Raw genomic sequence first — 14,827 nt, forward strand, 5'->3', positions numbered from 1 at the left:
ATAGGGGCTTATTCTATAGGCACTGCTCTACAGGGCTCCCCTAGAGCCTCTGCTATAGGGGCTGCTATAGAGAGAGTACCCTATAGAGACTCCTGGGGGGGAGGACCCTGTGCTATAGGTGGATGCTCCCCTATAGCGTCTCCTGCTGCGGCCCCAAAAGGCCCCAGAATGGCCCCAAAATGGCGGCGGTGCACCCACCCCCCCCACGCCCCCACCCCCCCGTTGTCGTTTTAACTAAATTCAGGTTTTTTTCCCCAAAAAAAAGCTCTCGGGGAGCGCGCCGGCACCGCGCCATCGCTTCCTGCCGACGTGACGCCATCGGCTCGACAGAAACGAGCCGGTTTCTCCCCAAAACCGCTTCGAATCCGCGCCGGCACCTCAGCGTCGCTTTGCTGTCGCCAAATGACGTCATCGGCTTGACGCGATTCAGCTTTTTTTGGGGTGGTTTTTTTGGGTTTGGTTTTTTTTTGCACCCCCAAAACTCTCGGAAACGGCGTGGCCGCCTCGACGCCGCTTCCTGCCAAAACGATGTCATCGCTTTGACCCGATCGAGCCGGTTTCTCCCCCAAACCGCGCCCAACCCGCAGCCCCGCCCCTCGGCCTCGCGCTCCTCCTCCACCCCCCTCGCCGCCCTGACGGATTTCAGCTCTTTTCCCCCCAAAAGCCTCTTCAGACCCTCCCCCTCCCCCCAAACCCTCTGCAAACCCTCCCCATCCCCCCAAAACCCTCCCCACCCCCAAACTTCTTCAAACCCTCCCCATCCCCCCCAACCCGCTTCAGACTCTCCCACCCCCCCAAATCTTTTCAGATCCTCCCCATCCCCCCAAAACCTCTTCAGACCCTCCCCATCCCCCAAAAAATCTCTTCAGACCCTCCCCATCCCCCCAAAACCCTCCCCACCCCCCCAAATCTTTTCAGACCCTCCCCATCCCCCCAAAACCTCTTCCGACCTTCCCCATCCCCCAAAACCCTCCCCACCCCCCAAACTTCTTCAAACCCCTCCCCCACCCCTCCCAAAACGCCTTCAAACCCTCCCCGTCCTCCCCCTCCCTCCCCCCATCCCAACCCAACCGTCATCCCCCCCCCCCCCTCCAAAAAATTTTGGGGGGAGGGTGGGGGGGGGGGAAGGACAAGAGCAGCGCCGCCATGTCGGGGGGCGGCGACCCCCTGGAGACGCTGCAGGTGGAAGCGAGCTGCTCGGTTTGCCTGGAATACCTGCAGGACCCCGTCATCATCGAATGCGGCCACAATTTCTGTCGGCGATGCATCACCCGCTGGTGGGCCGAGCTGGCGCGGGATTTCCCTTGTCCCGTTTGTCGGAAAACTTCCCGCCATCGCGCTCTTCGCCCCAACCGCCAGCTCGGCAATATGGTAGAAGCCGCCCGGCAGCTTTGCGGAATCAAACGAAAAGCCGGCGAGGAAAGTCGTTGTCAAGCTCACGGGCAAGCTTTAGCCCGCTTCTGTCGCGACGATCAAGCTCCCGTTTGCCTCCTCTGCGAGATCTCCCACGCCCACCGCGCCCACGCCCTCGTCCCCCTCGACGACGCGGCGCTCGAGTATAAGGTAGGACGGCGACGGCGCCCCGAAACGTCCCCCGTCCCTAAATCTTGGGAGTTTGGCCCCGAATTTCACCCCGGGGGTTGGTTGCGGAGCTGTCGGGAGTCTCCCGCTCTGTTTGCAGCTCCAAATTCTTCCCCCCAGAGCCTTCCCGGGGGGGTTCGGCCCCGTTTCCAGCCCTCGAGGGTGGGATTCAGCCCCAAACCCTCTCCCTGAGGCGGGTTTTTGGGGGGATTTTGGCCACGGCTCGTCCCCGTCTCCGTTTTTAGCTCCAAACCCTCTCCCTGAGGCTGTTTCTGCTGAGTTTTCGGCCATGGATTCACCCCCATCCCCGTTTCCAGCCCTCGAGGGTGGGATTCAGCCCCAAACCCTCTCCCTGAGGCGGGTTTTTGGGGAGATTTTAGCCTTGGCTCGTCCCCGTCTCCATTTTCAGCCCCAAACCCTCTCCCTGAGGCTGTTTCCGCTGAGGTTTCGGCCACAGATTCATCTCTGTCCCCGTTTCCAGCCCCTGAGGGTGGGATTCAGCCCCAAACCCGCTCCCTGTGACTGGTTTTTGGGGGGATTTTGGCCCTGGCTCATCCCCATCTCCATTTCAGCCCCAAACCCGCTCCCCGAGGCTGTTTCCGCTGAGGTTTTGGCCATGGATTCATCCCCATCCCCATTTCCAACCCCCGATGATGGAATTTCAGCTCCAAACTCTTTCCCTGAGACCATTTTTGGAGGAAATTTGGGCAACGTCTTGTCTCTATCTCCATTTTTAGCCCCAAACCATCTCCCCCAGGCTGTTTTTGGAGGCGTTTGGGCAGCAGCTTGTCCCCATCTCCGTTTTCAGCCCCAAATTCTTCCCCAGGACCAGCCAGGGAGGGGTTTTGGCCACGGCTCTTCCCCGTCCCCAGCCCCCGGTGATGGGATTCAGCCCCAAACCCGCTCCCTGAGGCTGTTTGCCGAGGGAATTTGTCCGTGGCTCAGTCCCGTCTCCGTTTTCAGCCCCAAAACTTCTCCCGGAGTCTGTTTTTGGAGGAATTTCAGCCCTGGCTCGTCCTCATCTCTTGTTTCAGAGCCCCTGAGGGTGGGATTTAGCCCCAAACCCGCTCCCTGAGGCGGGTTTTGGGGGGATTTTGGCCACGGTTCGTCCCCATCTCCTTTTTTAGCCCCAAACTCTCTCCCTGTGGCTGGTTTTTGAGGGGATTTTGGCCACGGCTCATCCCCATCTCCATTTTTAGCCCCAAACCCTCTCCCTGACACTGGTTTTTGAGGGGATTTTGGCCCTGGCTCGTCCCCGTTTCCATCTTCAGTCCCAAATTCTTCCCCAAGTCCATCCGGGAGGGAACTGGGCTCCGGCTCATCCCCGTCTCCAGCCCCTCGCAGTGGGGCTCAGCCCCAAACCCTCTCCCTGGGGTCTTCCACGTGGTCACCAGCTGCTCAGCTCCGGCAGAGGAGGGATTTGGGGCTGGAGGAAGGGGTTTGGGGCTGGAGGAAGGGGTTTGGGGCTGGAGGAAGGGGTTTGGGGCTGGAGGAAGGGGTTTGGAGATGCAGGAAGGGTTTGGAGATGCAGGAAGGGTTTGGAGATGCAGGAAGGATTCGGGGCTGGAGAAGGGATTCGGGGCAGGGGCGTCCCATCCCGTCCCCCCCCCTCCTCTCTCCCCGCCGGCAGGAGAAGCTGCGGCGCTGCCTGGAGCCGCTGGAGCGGAAGCTGGAGGCGGTGGCCGACTGCCGAGCGCGGGAGGAGAAGAAACCGAGCGAGCTGAAGGCAGGTTGACGGTGCCGGGGGATGCCGGGGGAGATCCCGACAACTCCCGGCGCTCACCGGTGCCTTTTCCCGGCCGGGCCCGGCAGAGGAAGGTGGCTCTGCGGCGGGAACGCATCGCCCGGGAGTTCGAGGAGCTTCACCAGCTGCTGGAGGAAGAGGAGCGGCTGCTGCTGCGGCGGCTGGAGGAGGAAGAGCGCGAGATCCTGCAGCGGCTTCAGGCCAACCTGGCGCGGCTGGGGGAGCAGCGCCGCGTCCTGGCTGCCCTCGTGGCCGAGCTGGAGGAGAAGTGTCTGCAGCCGGGCGCCGAGATGCTCAAGGTAGGGCGGGATCGGGAGCGGGATCGGGATCGGGACTGGGATCGGGAGCAGGATCGGATGAGGAACGGGGTGGGGGGGGATCGCCCCCGGGGATGGGATCAGCGGCAGGGGTGGCATGGCTCGGAACGGGCTTGGCGCTGGGGACGGGATCACCGGGGATGGGGTTGGTTGTGGGGATGGGATCCTTGGGGGTGGGATCGGGTTTTGGGGAGGGGATCACCGGGGATGGGATCGGTTTGGGGGATGGGATTGCTCATGGGGACAGGATCCTTGGGGATGGGATGGGGTTTGGGGACAGGATCACCAGGCATGGGACTGGTTGTGGGGACGGGATCAGTTTTGGAGACGGGATCACCGGGGATGGGATTGGGTTTGGGGATGGGATCCTCGGGGATGGGATCAGTTTTGGGGATGGGATTGCTCTTGGGGACAGGATCTTTGGGGATGGGATTGGGTTTGGGGACAGGATCACTGGGGATGGGATCGGGTTTGGGGACAGGATCACCAGGGATGGGATCGGTTTTGGGGATGGGGTCCTCAGGGATGGGATCGGTTTGGGGGATGGGATTGCTCTTGGGGACAGGATCCTCAGGGACGGGATTGGTTTGGGGGACAGGATCACCGGGCATGGGACTGGTTTTGGGGATGGGATCGGTTTTGGGGATGGGGTCCTCAAGAATGGGATGGGATCACTGGGGATGGGATCAGGTTTGGGGATGGGATCGGTTTTGGGGACGGGATCCTTGGGGATGGGATCGGGTTTGCGGATGGGATCCTCGGGGATGGGATCGGTTTGGGGGATGGGATTGCTCTTGGGGACAAGATCCTCAGGGACGGGATTGGTTCTGGGGACAGAGTCCTCGGGAGTGGGATCGCCCCCGGTAATTGGATTGGTTCTGGGGACAGGATCGGTTTTGGAGACAGGATAGCCCCCGGGAACAGGATCACTTTTGGGATGGGATCACCAGGGACGGGATTGGTTTTGGGGACGGGATCCCTGGGGATGGGATCAGTTTTGGGGACGGGATCCCGGGGGATGGGATCACGCTGGGGGACAGGATCCGGGGGGACAGGATTGGTTTTGGGGGCGGGATCGCCCTTGGGGACGGGACCGACTCCAGGGACGGGGATCGCCAGGTTCAGGATTGGTTTGGGGAAGAGGATCCCCAGGAACGGGATCGCTCTGGGGGACGGGATCGCCCCCGGCAATGGGATCAGCATCGGGATCGCGGCCAGCGACGGGATTCCCGGGCTGGGATTGCTGCGGGGGCCGGGACCGGTGCTGGCAACTGGGATCCCCGCGGCTGGGACCGATCCTGCCCCAGAGATCGATCTGGGGGGGGATCTAGTACACCTAATCCCCTTTTTCCCCGCTCCCCCCCCCTTTTTCCCCGCTCCCCCTTTTTCCCGCTCCCCCTTTTTCCCTGCTCCCCCCTTTTTCCCCCACTTCCCCCCTTTTTCCCCCGCTTTTTTTCCTCCGCTTCCCCCTTTTTCCCCTGCTCCCCCCCTTTTTCCCCTGCCCCCTTTTACCCCGCCCCCTTTTACCCCCGCCCCCCTTTTTTCCCGCTCCCCCTTTTTCCCGCTCCCCTTTTTCCCGCTCCCCCTTTTTCCCCGCTTCCCCCCTTTTTCCCCCCGCTCCCCCCTTTTTCCCCCCGCTCCCCCCTTTCCCCCCCTTTTTCTCCCCCCTTTTCCCCCCCTTTTTCTCCCCCTTTTCCCCCCCCCTTTTCTCTCCCCGCTTCCCCCCCCTTTCTTTCCCCCTTCCCCCCCTTTCTTTCCCGCTTCCCCCTTTCTTTCCCCCCGCTTCCCCCCCTTTCTTTCCCCCTTCCCCTTTTCCCCCCTTCCCCCCCGTTTCAGGACATCAAGGACACCCTGGCCAGGTAAGAAGCTCCGCGGCCGAGCCGTGCCGTGCCGCTCGCCAGCCTCCCTTTCGGGGCAGCAAAACGGGATCTGGGGGGGCGTCGGCCGGTGCCTCCCACCTCCCCCGGGGCTGCCGGCAGGTGCGAGGCGGCGGCGGCACCGGTGGAAGAACCGGCGTCCGTCCCCATCGAGCTGGAGAAAAACTTCTGCAGTTTCCCCCGGCAATACTTCACCCTCCGGAAAATCACCCGGCGGCTCATCGGTGAGGAAACGCCCGCCGCAGCCGGCGCCGCGGCCCCGCTCTCCCCTCCTAAATCCTCCCCCTTTCCTCCCCAGGCGAGGTGACGTTGGATCCGGACACGGCGCATCCCAACCTGGTTTTATCGGAAGATCGGAAAAGCGTTCGCTTCGTCGAAGCACGACCGCGGGATTTACCCGATACGCCGCGCCGGTTCACCATCTACCCCTGCGTTTTGGCGACGCAAGGTTTCACCTCCGGTCGTCATTACTGGGAAGTGGAAGTCGGCGATAAAACCCACTGGGCTCTCGGCGTCTGTAAGGATTCGGTCAGTCGGAAAGGGGAATTAACGCCGTTACCGGAGACGGGATATTGGCGGGTACGGCTCTGGAACGGCGATAAGTACGCGGCCACCACCACCCCCTTCACGCCGCTGACGGTGCGGGTGAAACCCAAGCGGGTGGGGGTCTTCGTGGACTACGAAGCCGGGAAAGTGGCTTTTTATAACGTCACCGATCGCTCCCACATTTACACCTTCACCGATACTTTCACCGAAAAGATTTGGCCGCTTTTTTATCCCGGGATCCGTGCCGGCAGGAAAAACGCGGCACCTCTCGTTATCCGGTCGCCTACGGATTGGGAGTGAGGGGGAGAACGGCGCCGGCGGGCTTTGGCTCGGCGCTCCGGCGCTGCCGGGGTTTGGCTCTCCGACGTCGGGCACCGCCGGGATCCGGTGATGCGGCACCGCTGGGATTTTGGCTCTCTGACATCCGGCACTGCCAGGGTCTGGCAATCCGGCACCGCCAGGATTTGCCTCTGGGACATCCAGCACCGCCAGGATTCGGTGCTCCGGCTCCGCCGGGGTTTGGCTCCCTGATATCTGGCACCGCCGGGGTCCGGCACTCCGGCACAGACAGGCTTTGGCTCTCCGACATCTGGCACTGCCGGGGTTTGGCTCCCCGACATCTGGCACCGCCGGGGTCTGGCACTCCGGCACAGACGGGCTTTGGCTCTCCGGCGTCTGGCACCGCCGGGGTTTGGCTCCCTGACATCTGGCACCGCCGGGGTCTGGCGCTCCGGCACTGCCGGGCTTTGGCTCTCCGGCATCCGGCACCGCCGGGCTTTGGCTCCCCGACATCTGGCACCGCCGGGCTTTGCCTCGCGGCACCGCCAGGCTCTCGCCCGTTGCCGTCCGGCACCGCGGCCCCGCCGGATCTGGCTCCACGGCAGCGGGTGCAGGCGTGTGGCAGGGCTGGGTGTCCCTCTGTCCCCCCACGTGTCCCTCTGTCCCCCCGTGTGTCCCTGGCCCCGTGTCTGTCTGTCCCCGCGTCCGTCTGTCCCCGCGTCCCTGTGTCCATCCAGGTCCCTCCGTGTGTCCCCACGTCCGTCCGCGTCCTTCTGTCCCCACGTCCGTGTCCTTCGGCGTGTCCTCCTGTCCATCTGCGTCCCTTGATGTCCCTGTGTCCCTCCCTGTGTCCCCACGCCCGTCCCGGTGTCCATCCGTGTCCCTTGATGTCCCTGCATTCCTCTGCCTGTCCCCACGTCCTTCCCTGTCCCCACGTCCCTCTGTCTGTCTCTGTGTCCCCAGGTCCCTCCCTGTCCCCATGCCCGCGTCCCCAGGTCACCCGTGTCCCTTTACGTCCCTCTGTGTCCCCCACGTCACCTGTGTCCGTCTCTCCCTGTGTCCCCATGTCCATCAGTGTCCCCCCACGTGTCCCCATGTCCCTTTACGTCCCTCCCTGTCCCTGTGTCTGTCCCACCACATGTCCCCGTGCCATCAGTGTCCCTCCATGTGTCCCCATGTCCCTCCACGTCCCTCCCTGTCCCCATGGCAGTCCTGCCACGTGTCCCCACGTCCCTCTGTGTCCCTTTACGTCCTGCCATGTGTCCCCATGTCCCTTTACTGTGTCCCCACGTCCCTTTACATGTCCCTTTACGTCCCTCCCTGTCCCTGTGTCTGTCCCTCCACGTGTCCCCGTGCCATCAGTGTCCCTCCGTGTGTCCCCACATCCCTTTCCGTCCCTCCCTGTCCCCAGGGCTGTCCCTCCACGTGTCCCCACGTCCCTCCACGTGTCCCCATGTCCCTCCACATCCCTCCCTGTGTCTGTCCCTCCACGTGTCCCCGTGCCATCAGTGTCCCTCCACCTGTCCCCACGTCCCTTTCCGTCCCTCCCTGTCCCTGTGTCTGTCCCTCCACGTGTCCCCGTGCCATCAGTGTCCCTCCGCGTGTCCCCACGTCCCTTTCCGTCCCTCCCTGTCCCCAGGGCTGTCCCTCCACGTGTCCCCACGTCCCTCCACGTGTCCCCGTGCCATCAGTGTCCCTCCGCCTGTCCCCACGTCCCTTTCCGTCCCTCCCTGTCCCTGTGTCTGTCCCTCCCCGTGTCCCCGCGTCCCTCCCTGTCCCTTTCCGTCCCTCCCTGTCCCTGTGTCTGTCCCTCCGCGTGTCCCCGCGTCCCTCCCTGTCCCTTTCCGTCCCTCCCCGGCCCCCCCATTCCCCCCTCCCTCCCCGCATCCCCGCCCCGCCACCACCCACGCGTGGGCCGTCCTCCGCGCCCGCCACACGCCCGCCACACGCCTCCCGCACGCCTCCACACGCCTCCACATGCCATGGCCCCCTCGGGGCCACCGGAACGAGGCCCGCTGGCCCAGCTCGCCCGAGAAACGTCGTGCCCGGTCTGCGGGCAACCGCTCCGGGACCCCGTCCTCTTCACCTGCGACCACGGCTGCTGCCGTCGCTGCCTGCCCCCGCAGCCGCCGGCCGCCGTCCCCTGCCCGCGGTGCCGCCTGCCCTGCGCCCCGCGCCGCCTCCGCAGCCCCGTGGCCCTGGCCGTGGAGAGCCGCATCGCCCAGCGCCTGGCGAGGGGAACCCCCGGCCCCCCGCGCCGGCCCCGGCACTGCAGGTAAAGGGGGGGGGACGGGGGGCTGGGGGACCCCCGGGTATGGGGGGGGGAGAATGGGGGAGTTGGGGGACCAGGTATGGGGGGGGGAGAATGGGGGGACTTGGGGAGCTGGGGGAGAATGGGGGAGTTGGGGGACCGGGTATGGGGGGGGGGGGGGAGAATGGGGGGGACTTGGGGGACCGGGTATGGGGGGGAGAATGGGGGGACTTGGGGAGCTGGGGGAGAATGGGGGAGTTGGGGACCGGGTATGGGGGGGGGAGAATGGGGGGATTTGGGGGACCGGGTATGGGGGGGGGGAGAATGGGGGGATTTGGGGACCGGGTATGGGGGGGGGAGAATGGGGGGATTTGGGGACCGGGTATGGGGGGGGAGAATGGGGGACTTTGGGGACCGGGTATGTGGGGGGGGAGAATATGGGGGACTTGGGGAGCTGGGGGAGAATGGGGGGGAGTTGGGGGACCCCGGGTATGGGGGGGGGGGAGTTGGGGGCACTTGGGGACCGGGTATGTGGGGGAGTTGGGGGAGAATGGGGGATTTGGGGGCCCCGGGTATGTGGGGGGGGATTTGGGGGTTGGAGGAGAATGGGGGGACTTGGGGACCCCGGTATGTGGGGGGGAGAATGGGGGATTTGGGGCCCCGGGTATGTGGGGGGACTTGGGGGCCCTGGTATGTGGGGAGAATGGGGGAGTTGGGGGTTGGGGGAGAATGGGGGATTTGGGGACCCAGGTATGGGGGGGGAAGAGAGTGGGGGGATTTGGGGGACCGAGGTATGTGGGGGGACTTGGGGGTTGGGGGAGAATGGGGGACTTGGGGACCCCGGCTATTGGGGGGGGAGTTGGGGGTTGGGGGAGAATGGGGGACCCAGGGGCTGGGGGAGAATGGGGGATTTGGGGGACCAGGGTATGTGGGGGGCACTTGGGGAGAATGGGGGCCCAGGTGTCCGGGGGACTTGGGGGACCCGGGTATCTGGGGAACTTGGGGGCTGGGGGAGAATGGGGGGACCCGGGTGTTTGGGGGATTTGGGGGACCTGGGGATGTGGGGGCTGGCAGAATGGGGGGACCCAGGGGGCTGGGGGATTTGGGGGCCCAGGCATCGGGGGGCAGGGCTGGATGGGATGGGGGGGACTTGGGGACCCAGGATTCTGGGGGGATTTGGGGGTGCTGGAGGGGGACATGAGCCGGGGTGTGGCAGGGGGAGAACCTCGGGGGGGCATCGGGGGGAGCTTGGGGGGGCACTTGGGGCTCTGCGACCTGATCTGGGGGTGCTGGGGAGAACCCGGGGGGGCACCCAATTATTTGGGGGGACCCGGGTGCCCCCGAGTCCGGTCCCTCACGTGCCCCCCCCCGGGGTCACCACGCCCCGGGTGCCATCGCCACGTGCCGGGTGGGGCCCGATCCGGCTGGGTGACATTTTTGGGGGTGGGGGGTGACGCCTGTTTTGGTGACACCTTGACCCCTCCCTTGGGGACACGCCCGGGCCGGTGGCATCTCCCCCTTTCCCCCCCAGGGGTGTCCGCCCCCCAGGGTGCCCCCCAGGGGTGCCCCCAAATTTGGTGCCATTTGTCCCCCACTTTTGGTGACACCCCCCTTTTCTCCCCACAGCCTGGGGGCCCAGCTCCGAGCCGACGCCGCCCCCCGCCCCTGGAGGGGAGGGGGGAGCCCCCAAAGCCGCCCGTCCCCCCTCCTCTTCCTCACCGACGCCCCCAATAAACGCCGGGGCCCCCACGAGCGCCGGTCGCAGCGGTGCCGCCTTTAATGCCCACAGGTGCCATGGCGGGGGGGGCACCCCAAATGGCCCCCCAAACATTGGGGTGCGGGTGGGGCTGGGGGAGCGAGCCACGGGGTGGGGGGGGAGATGGTGATTGGGGGGTTGATTTGGGGGGCTCAGGCTGTGATTTGGGGGGTCCTCAGGATTTGGGGGCTCAGGCATTGATTGGGGGTCCTCAGGATTTGGGGGGCTCAGGCATTGATTGGGGGGTCCTCAGGATTTGGGGGTCCTCAGGATTTGGGGGGCTCAGGCATTGATTTGGGGGCTCAGGCTGTGATATTGGGGGGTCAACCCCAAGCTGATGGGGGGGGTGTTTGATTTTGGGGGGGGGTCAACCCAGAGTCAATATTGGGGGTCCAGGGTCAATAAGGGGGCTGCGGGGGTCCCCCTCCATAGGGGGGATTCCCATGATGGGGGGATTCCCATGATGGGGGATTCCCATGATGGGGGGGTCCCATGGGGGGTTCCCATAGGGGGGTCCCTCAGTGCTCCATAGGGGCGGGGGCCCGGGGCCCAGCGCTTGGGGCCCCCCCAGCCCCCGGCGTCCCCCAGCCCCCCCCGCCGCCCCCGGCCCCGTTTATGTCCCCGGACGCAGTGGAGGTGACCGCAGCCTTCGTCCCCCCCCCTCGCCGCCGCCACCGCCTCTTCCTCCTCCTCCTCCTCCTCCTCCTCGCTCTCCGTCGAGCTCTCCCCGAACGCCCGCGGCTTCTCGTAGATGCAGCAGCCTGGGGGGGGGGGGGGGGGGTCAGGGGACACGGGTGTCCCCAAGGGGGCGGGACCCAGGCGTCCCGCCTTGTCCCCAAGGCCACTCACACTTGGAGGAGCGGCGGCCCAGGTGCTCGTTGTCGACGGTGTCGCTCGACCACTCGACTTTCTTGTCCGGTTTCCGCTTGCGCAGCTTCAGGGTCAGGCTGCGGTTCTCCTGGGGACGGGTCACCGGCGCGGTGACACCGGCGCGGTGACACCGGCGGCGAGGACGGCCCCGCCAGTGACACCCTCCCCACCCCACCCTGCGGGCTCTGAGGCTGTCCCAAAATAGCCCTGGTCATGTCTCCTGATGCTGTGTCGCAAGAGCCCTGGTTGTGTCCCCGACGCTGTCTCTTGTTCCCTGACGCCGTCCCCCAACAGCCCTGGTCATGTCCCCTGACACCATCTGTGTCCCCAGCACCATCCCTTGACCCCTGACGCTGTCCCTAACACTGTCCCCCAACAGCCCTGGTCGTGTCCCCTGACACTGTCTCCCCACGGCCCTGGTCACAACCCCTGACACTGTCCCTGTCCCCAGCACTGTCCCCCAACAGCCCTGGTCATGTCCCCTGACACCATTTGTGTCCCCAACACCATCCCTTGTCTCCTGACGCTGTCCCTGACACTGTCCCCCCACAGCCCTGGTTGCGTCCCCTGACACCATTTGTGTCCCCAACACCATCCCTGTCCCCTGAAACTCTCCCTGTCCCTGACACTGCCCCCCAACAGCCCTGGTCACAACCCCTGACACTGCCCCTGTCCCCAGCACTGTCCCCCAACAGCCCTGGTCACATCCCCTGACACTGTCCCTGTCCCTGACACCGTCCCCCAACAGCCCTGGTCACGTCCTCTGACACCATTTGTGTCCCCAGCACCTTCCCTGTCCCCTGACACTGTCCCTAACACTGTCCCCCCACAGCCCTGGTCATGTCCCCTGACACTGTCCCTGTCCCCGACACCGTCCCCAACAGCCCTGGTCATGTCCCCTGACACCGCCCCTGTCCCGGACACCGTCCCCAACAGCCCTGGTCATGTCCCCTGACACCGCCCCTGTCCCCGACACCGTCCCCAACAGCCCTGGTCATGTCCCCTGACACTGTCCCTGTCCCTGTCCCCTGTCCCTGACACTGTCCCCAACAGCCCTGGTCATGTCCCCTGGCCCTGTTTGTGTCGTCCCCCCCACCGTCCCCACCCCCCGGTTGGGTCCCCTGACACCATTCGTGTCCCCAGGCCTGTCACCCCCTGTACCTATAGCCCCCATGGAATGTATAGGTGCCCCCTACCTGTAGCCCCCCAGGTACCTATAGCCCCCTCGGTATGTATAGACACCCCCAGGTACCTATAGCCCCCCTCAGGATCTATAGGAGCTTCTCAGGTATTTATAGCCCCCCTCAGTATCTATAGGGCCCCCCAGGGTATCCATAGCCCCCCGGTACCTATAGCCCCCTCAGTATTTATAGCCCGCCCTGGTATCTATAGCCCCTCCCCAGTTTCTATAGGCCCTCCCCTGGGGTATCTATAGCCCTCCCCTCGGATATCCATAGCCCCTCCCCCACTATCTATAGCCCCCGGTACCTATAGCCCCCTCAGAATTTCTAGCCCCCTCACAGTATCTATAGACCCCCTCGGTATCTATACCCCCTCCTCGGTATCTATAGGCCCCCCCGGGGTATCTATAGCCCCCCTCGGATATCCATAGCCCTCCCCCCGGTATCTATAGCCCCCTCAGTATTTATAGCCCACCCCAGTACCTATAGCCACCCTCCCCCGGTACATATAGCCCCCTCAGTATCCATAGCTCCCTCCCAGTACCTATAGATCTCCTCCTCAGTATCTATAGGGCCCACCCAGGGTATCTGTAGCCCCCTCGGATATCCATAGCCCCTCCACCGGTACCTATAGCCCCTCCCGGTAGCTATAGCCCCCTCAGTATCTATAGCCTCCCTCTCCATATGTATAGCTCCCCACTCAGTATCTATAGGCCCCTCCCGGTATCCATAGCCCCCCTCTCCGGTACCTATAGCCTCCCCCTCCGGTACCTATAGCCCCCTCAGTATTTATAGCTCCCTCCCGGTATCCATAGCCCCCTTCCGGTACCTATAGCTCCCTCCCGGTATCCATAGCACCCCTCTCCGGTACCTATAGCCCCCTCCTCCGGTACCTATAGTCCCCCTCAGTATTTATAGCTCCCTCCCGGTATCCATAGCACCCCTCCGGTACCTATAGCCCCTCCCGGTACCTATAGCTCCCTCCCGGTATCCATAGCCGCCCCCGCCGGCACCTATAGCCCCTCCCCGGTATCTATAGGCCCCCCCCCCGGTATCCCCAGACCCCCGCCCCCGGCCCTCACCGGCTCGGCGGCACCGGTCTCGGTGACGGTGGCGGTGCCGCAGCCGCCGCTGTCCGCCGCCTCCGCCATGGCTCCAGCCGGGCGGAGCGGGGCCCCGGGGCGGGTGGGGGGGTCCCGGCCGCCGCCGAGGCCCCGCTACGGGCGGGGAGCGCCGGGAAGGGCCGGGCCGGGCCGCTCTCGCCGCCGCCGCCCCGGTGCAGCACCCACCGCCTTCCCACCCCCACTTCCGGTCGGCGGCGGAGGCAACTTCCGGTGGGTCCGCCGCACAATGCGCTCCCCCGGTGCGGCCGCGCTTCCGCCGTACGGCGGCGGCGTAGCGCGCATGCGCAGGACTGCAGGGCATGGGGGGGCGGCTTTGGGGGGGGGGTAAATAAGGGCTGAGGGGGCACTTGGGGGCAGATAAGGGCTGAAGGGGGCAGACAGGGCCTGGGGGGACATAGGGGCCAGTTTGGGGGGCAGATAGGGGCTGAGGGGGCAATTCAGGGGCTGGGGGATGTTGGGGGTGGAGAGGGGCTTGGGGGGCAGTTTGGGGGGCAGATAGGGGCTGAGGGGGCAATTCAGGGGCTGGGGGCTGTTGGGGGCAGTTTGGGGGGCAGATAGGGGCTGAGGGGGCAATTCAGGGGCTGGGGGCTGTTGGGGGCAGTTTGGGGGGCAGATAGGGGCTGAGGGGGCAATTCAGGGGCTGGGGGCTGTTGGGGGCAGTTTGGGGGGCAGATAGGGGCTGAGGGGGCAATTCAGGGGCTGGGGGGCAATTCAGGGGCTGGGGGATGTTGGGGGGGCAGAGAGGGGCTTGGGGGGCAGTTTGGGGGGTAGGTAGGGGCTGAGGGGGCAATTCAGGGGCTGGGGGCTGTTGGGGGGCAGTTTGGGGGCAGATAGGGGCTGAGGGGCAATTCCAGGGGCTGGGGGGCTGTTGGGGGCAGTTTGGGGGCCCATAGGGGCTGAGGGGCAATTCAGGGGCTGGGGGGCAGATAGGGGCTGAGGGGCAATTCAGGGGCTGGGGGGATGTTGGGGGGGCAGAGAGAGGGCTTGGGGGCAGTTTGGGGGGTAGGTAGGGGCTGAGGGGCAATTCAGGGGCTGGGGGCTGTTGGGGGCAGTTGGGGGGCAGTTTTGGGGGGGCACATAGGGGCTGAGGGGGCAATTCAGGGGCTGGGGGATGTTGGGGGGGCAGAGAGGGGCTTGGGGGCAGTTTGGGGGGTAGGTAGGGGCTGAGGGGGCAATTCAGGGGCTGGGGGCAGTTAGGGGCTGAGGGGGCAGTTTTAGGGGACAGATAGGGGCTGGGGGGCTGTTGGGGGGGCAGTTAGGGGTTGAGGGGGCAGCTCAGGGGCTGGGGGGGCAGATAGGAG

At 65.4% G+C, this 14,827-nt stretch overlaps 2 protein-coding genes across 3 annotated transcripts; one reads left to right on the forward strand and one right to left on the reverse strand.

Annotated features, from left to right (window-relative positions):
* The first annotated feature begins 1,045 nt into the window (after nt 1-1,045).
* On the forward strand, nt 1,046-10,276 carry TRIM39 (tripartite motif containing 39). Of its 2 annotated transcripts, none has more exons than XM_072847973.1 (7): nt 1,046-1,563; nt 3,212-3,307; nt 3,394-3,624; nt 5,479-5,501; nt 5,622-5,743; nt 5,818-8,619; nt 10,222-10,276. In XM_072847973.1, exons 1-6 carry the CDS (start codon nt 1,147-1,149, stop codon nt 6,363-6,365), a joined length of 1,437 nt encoding a protein of 478 aa, XP_072704074.1. In that variant the 5' UTR covers nt 1,046-1,146; the 3' UTR covers nt 6,366-8,619; nt 10,222-10,276. The 2 variants fall into 2 exon arrangements, with proteins under 2 accessions (XP_072704074.1, XP_072704075.1); XM_072847974.1 differs by having other exon boundaries at nt 5,694-5,743.
* Nucleotides 10,277-10,653: 377 nt separating this feature from the next.
* PPP1R11 (protein phosphatase 1 regulatory inhibitor subunit 11) lies at nt 10,654-13,828 on the reverse strand. The gene is made up of 4 exons (XM_072847853.1): nt 13,485-13,828; nt 11,201-11,309; nt 10,960-11,112; nt 10,654-10,658 (listed from the first exon to the last, which is right to left on the reverse strand). The coding sequence occupies exons 1-4, from the start codon at nt 13,551-13,553 to the stop codon at nt 10,654-10,656; spliced, it is 336 nt and encodes a 111-aa protein (XP_072703954.1). The 5' UTR covers nt 13,554-13,828.
* Between the last annotated feature and the right edge of the window lie 999 nt (nt 13,829-14,827).

This window comes from Ciconia boyciana, chromosome 29 (assembly GCF_034638445.1).
Source record: "Ciconia boyciana chromosome 29, ASM3463844v1, whole genome shotgun sequence".
NCBI lineage: Eukaryota > Metazoa > Chordata > Aves > Ciconiiformes > Ciconiidae > Ciconia > Ciconia boyciana.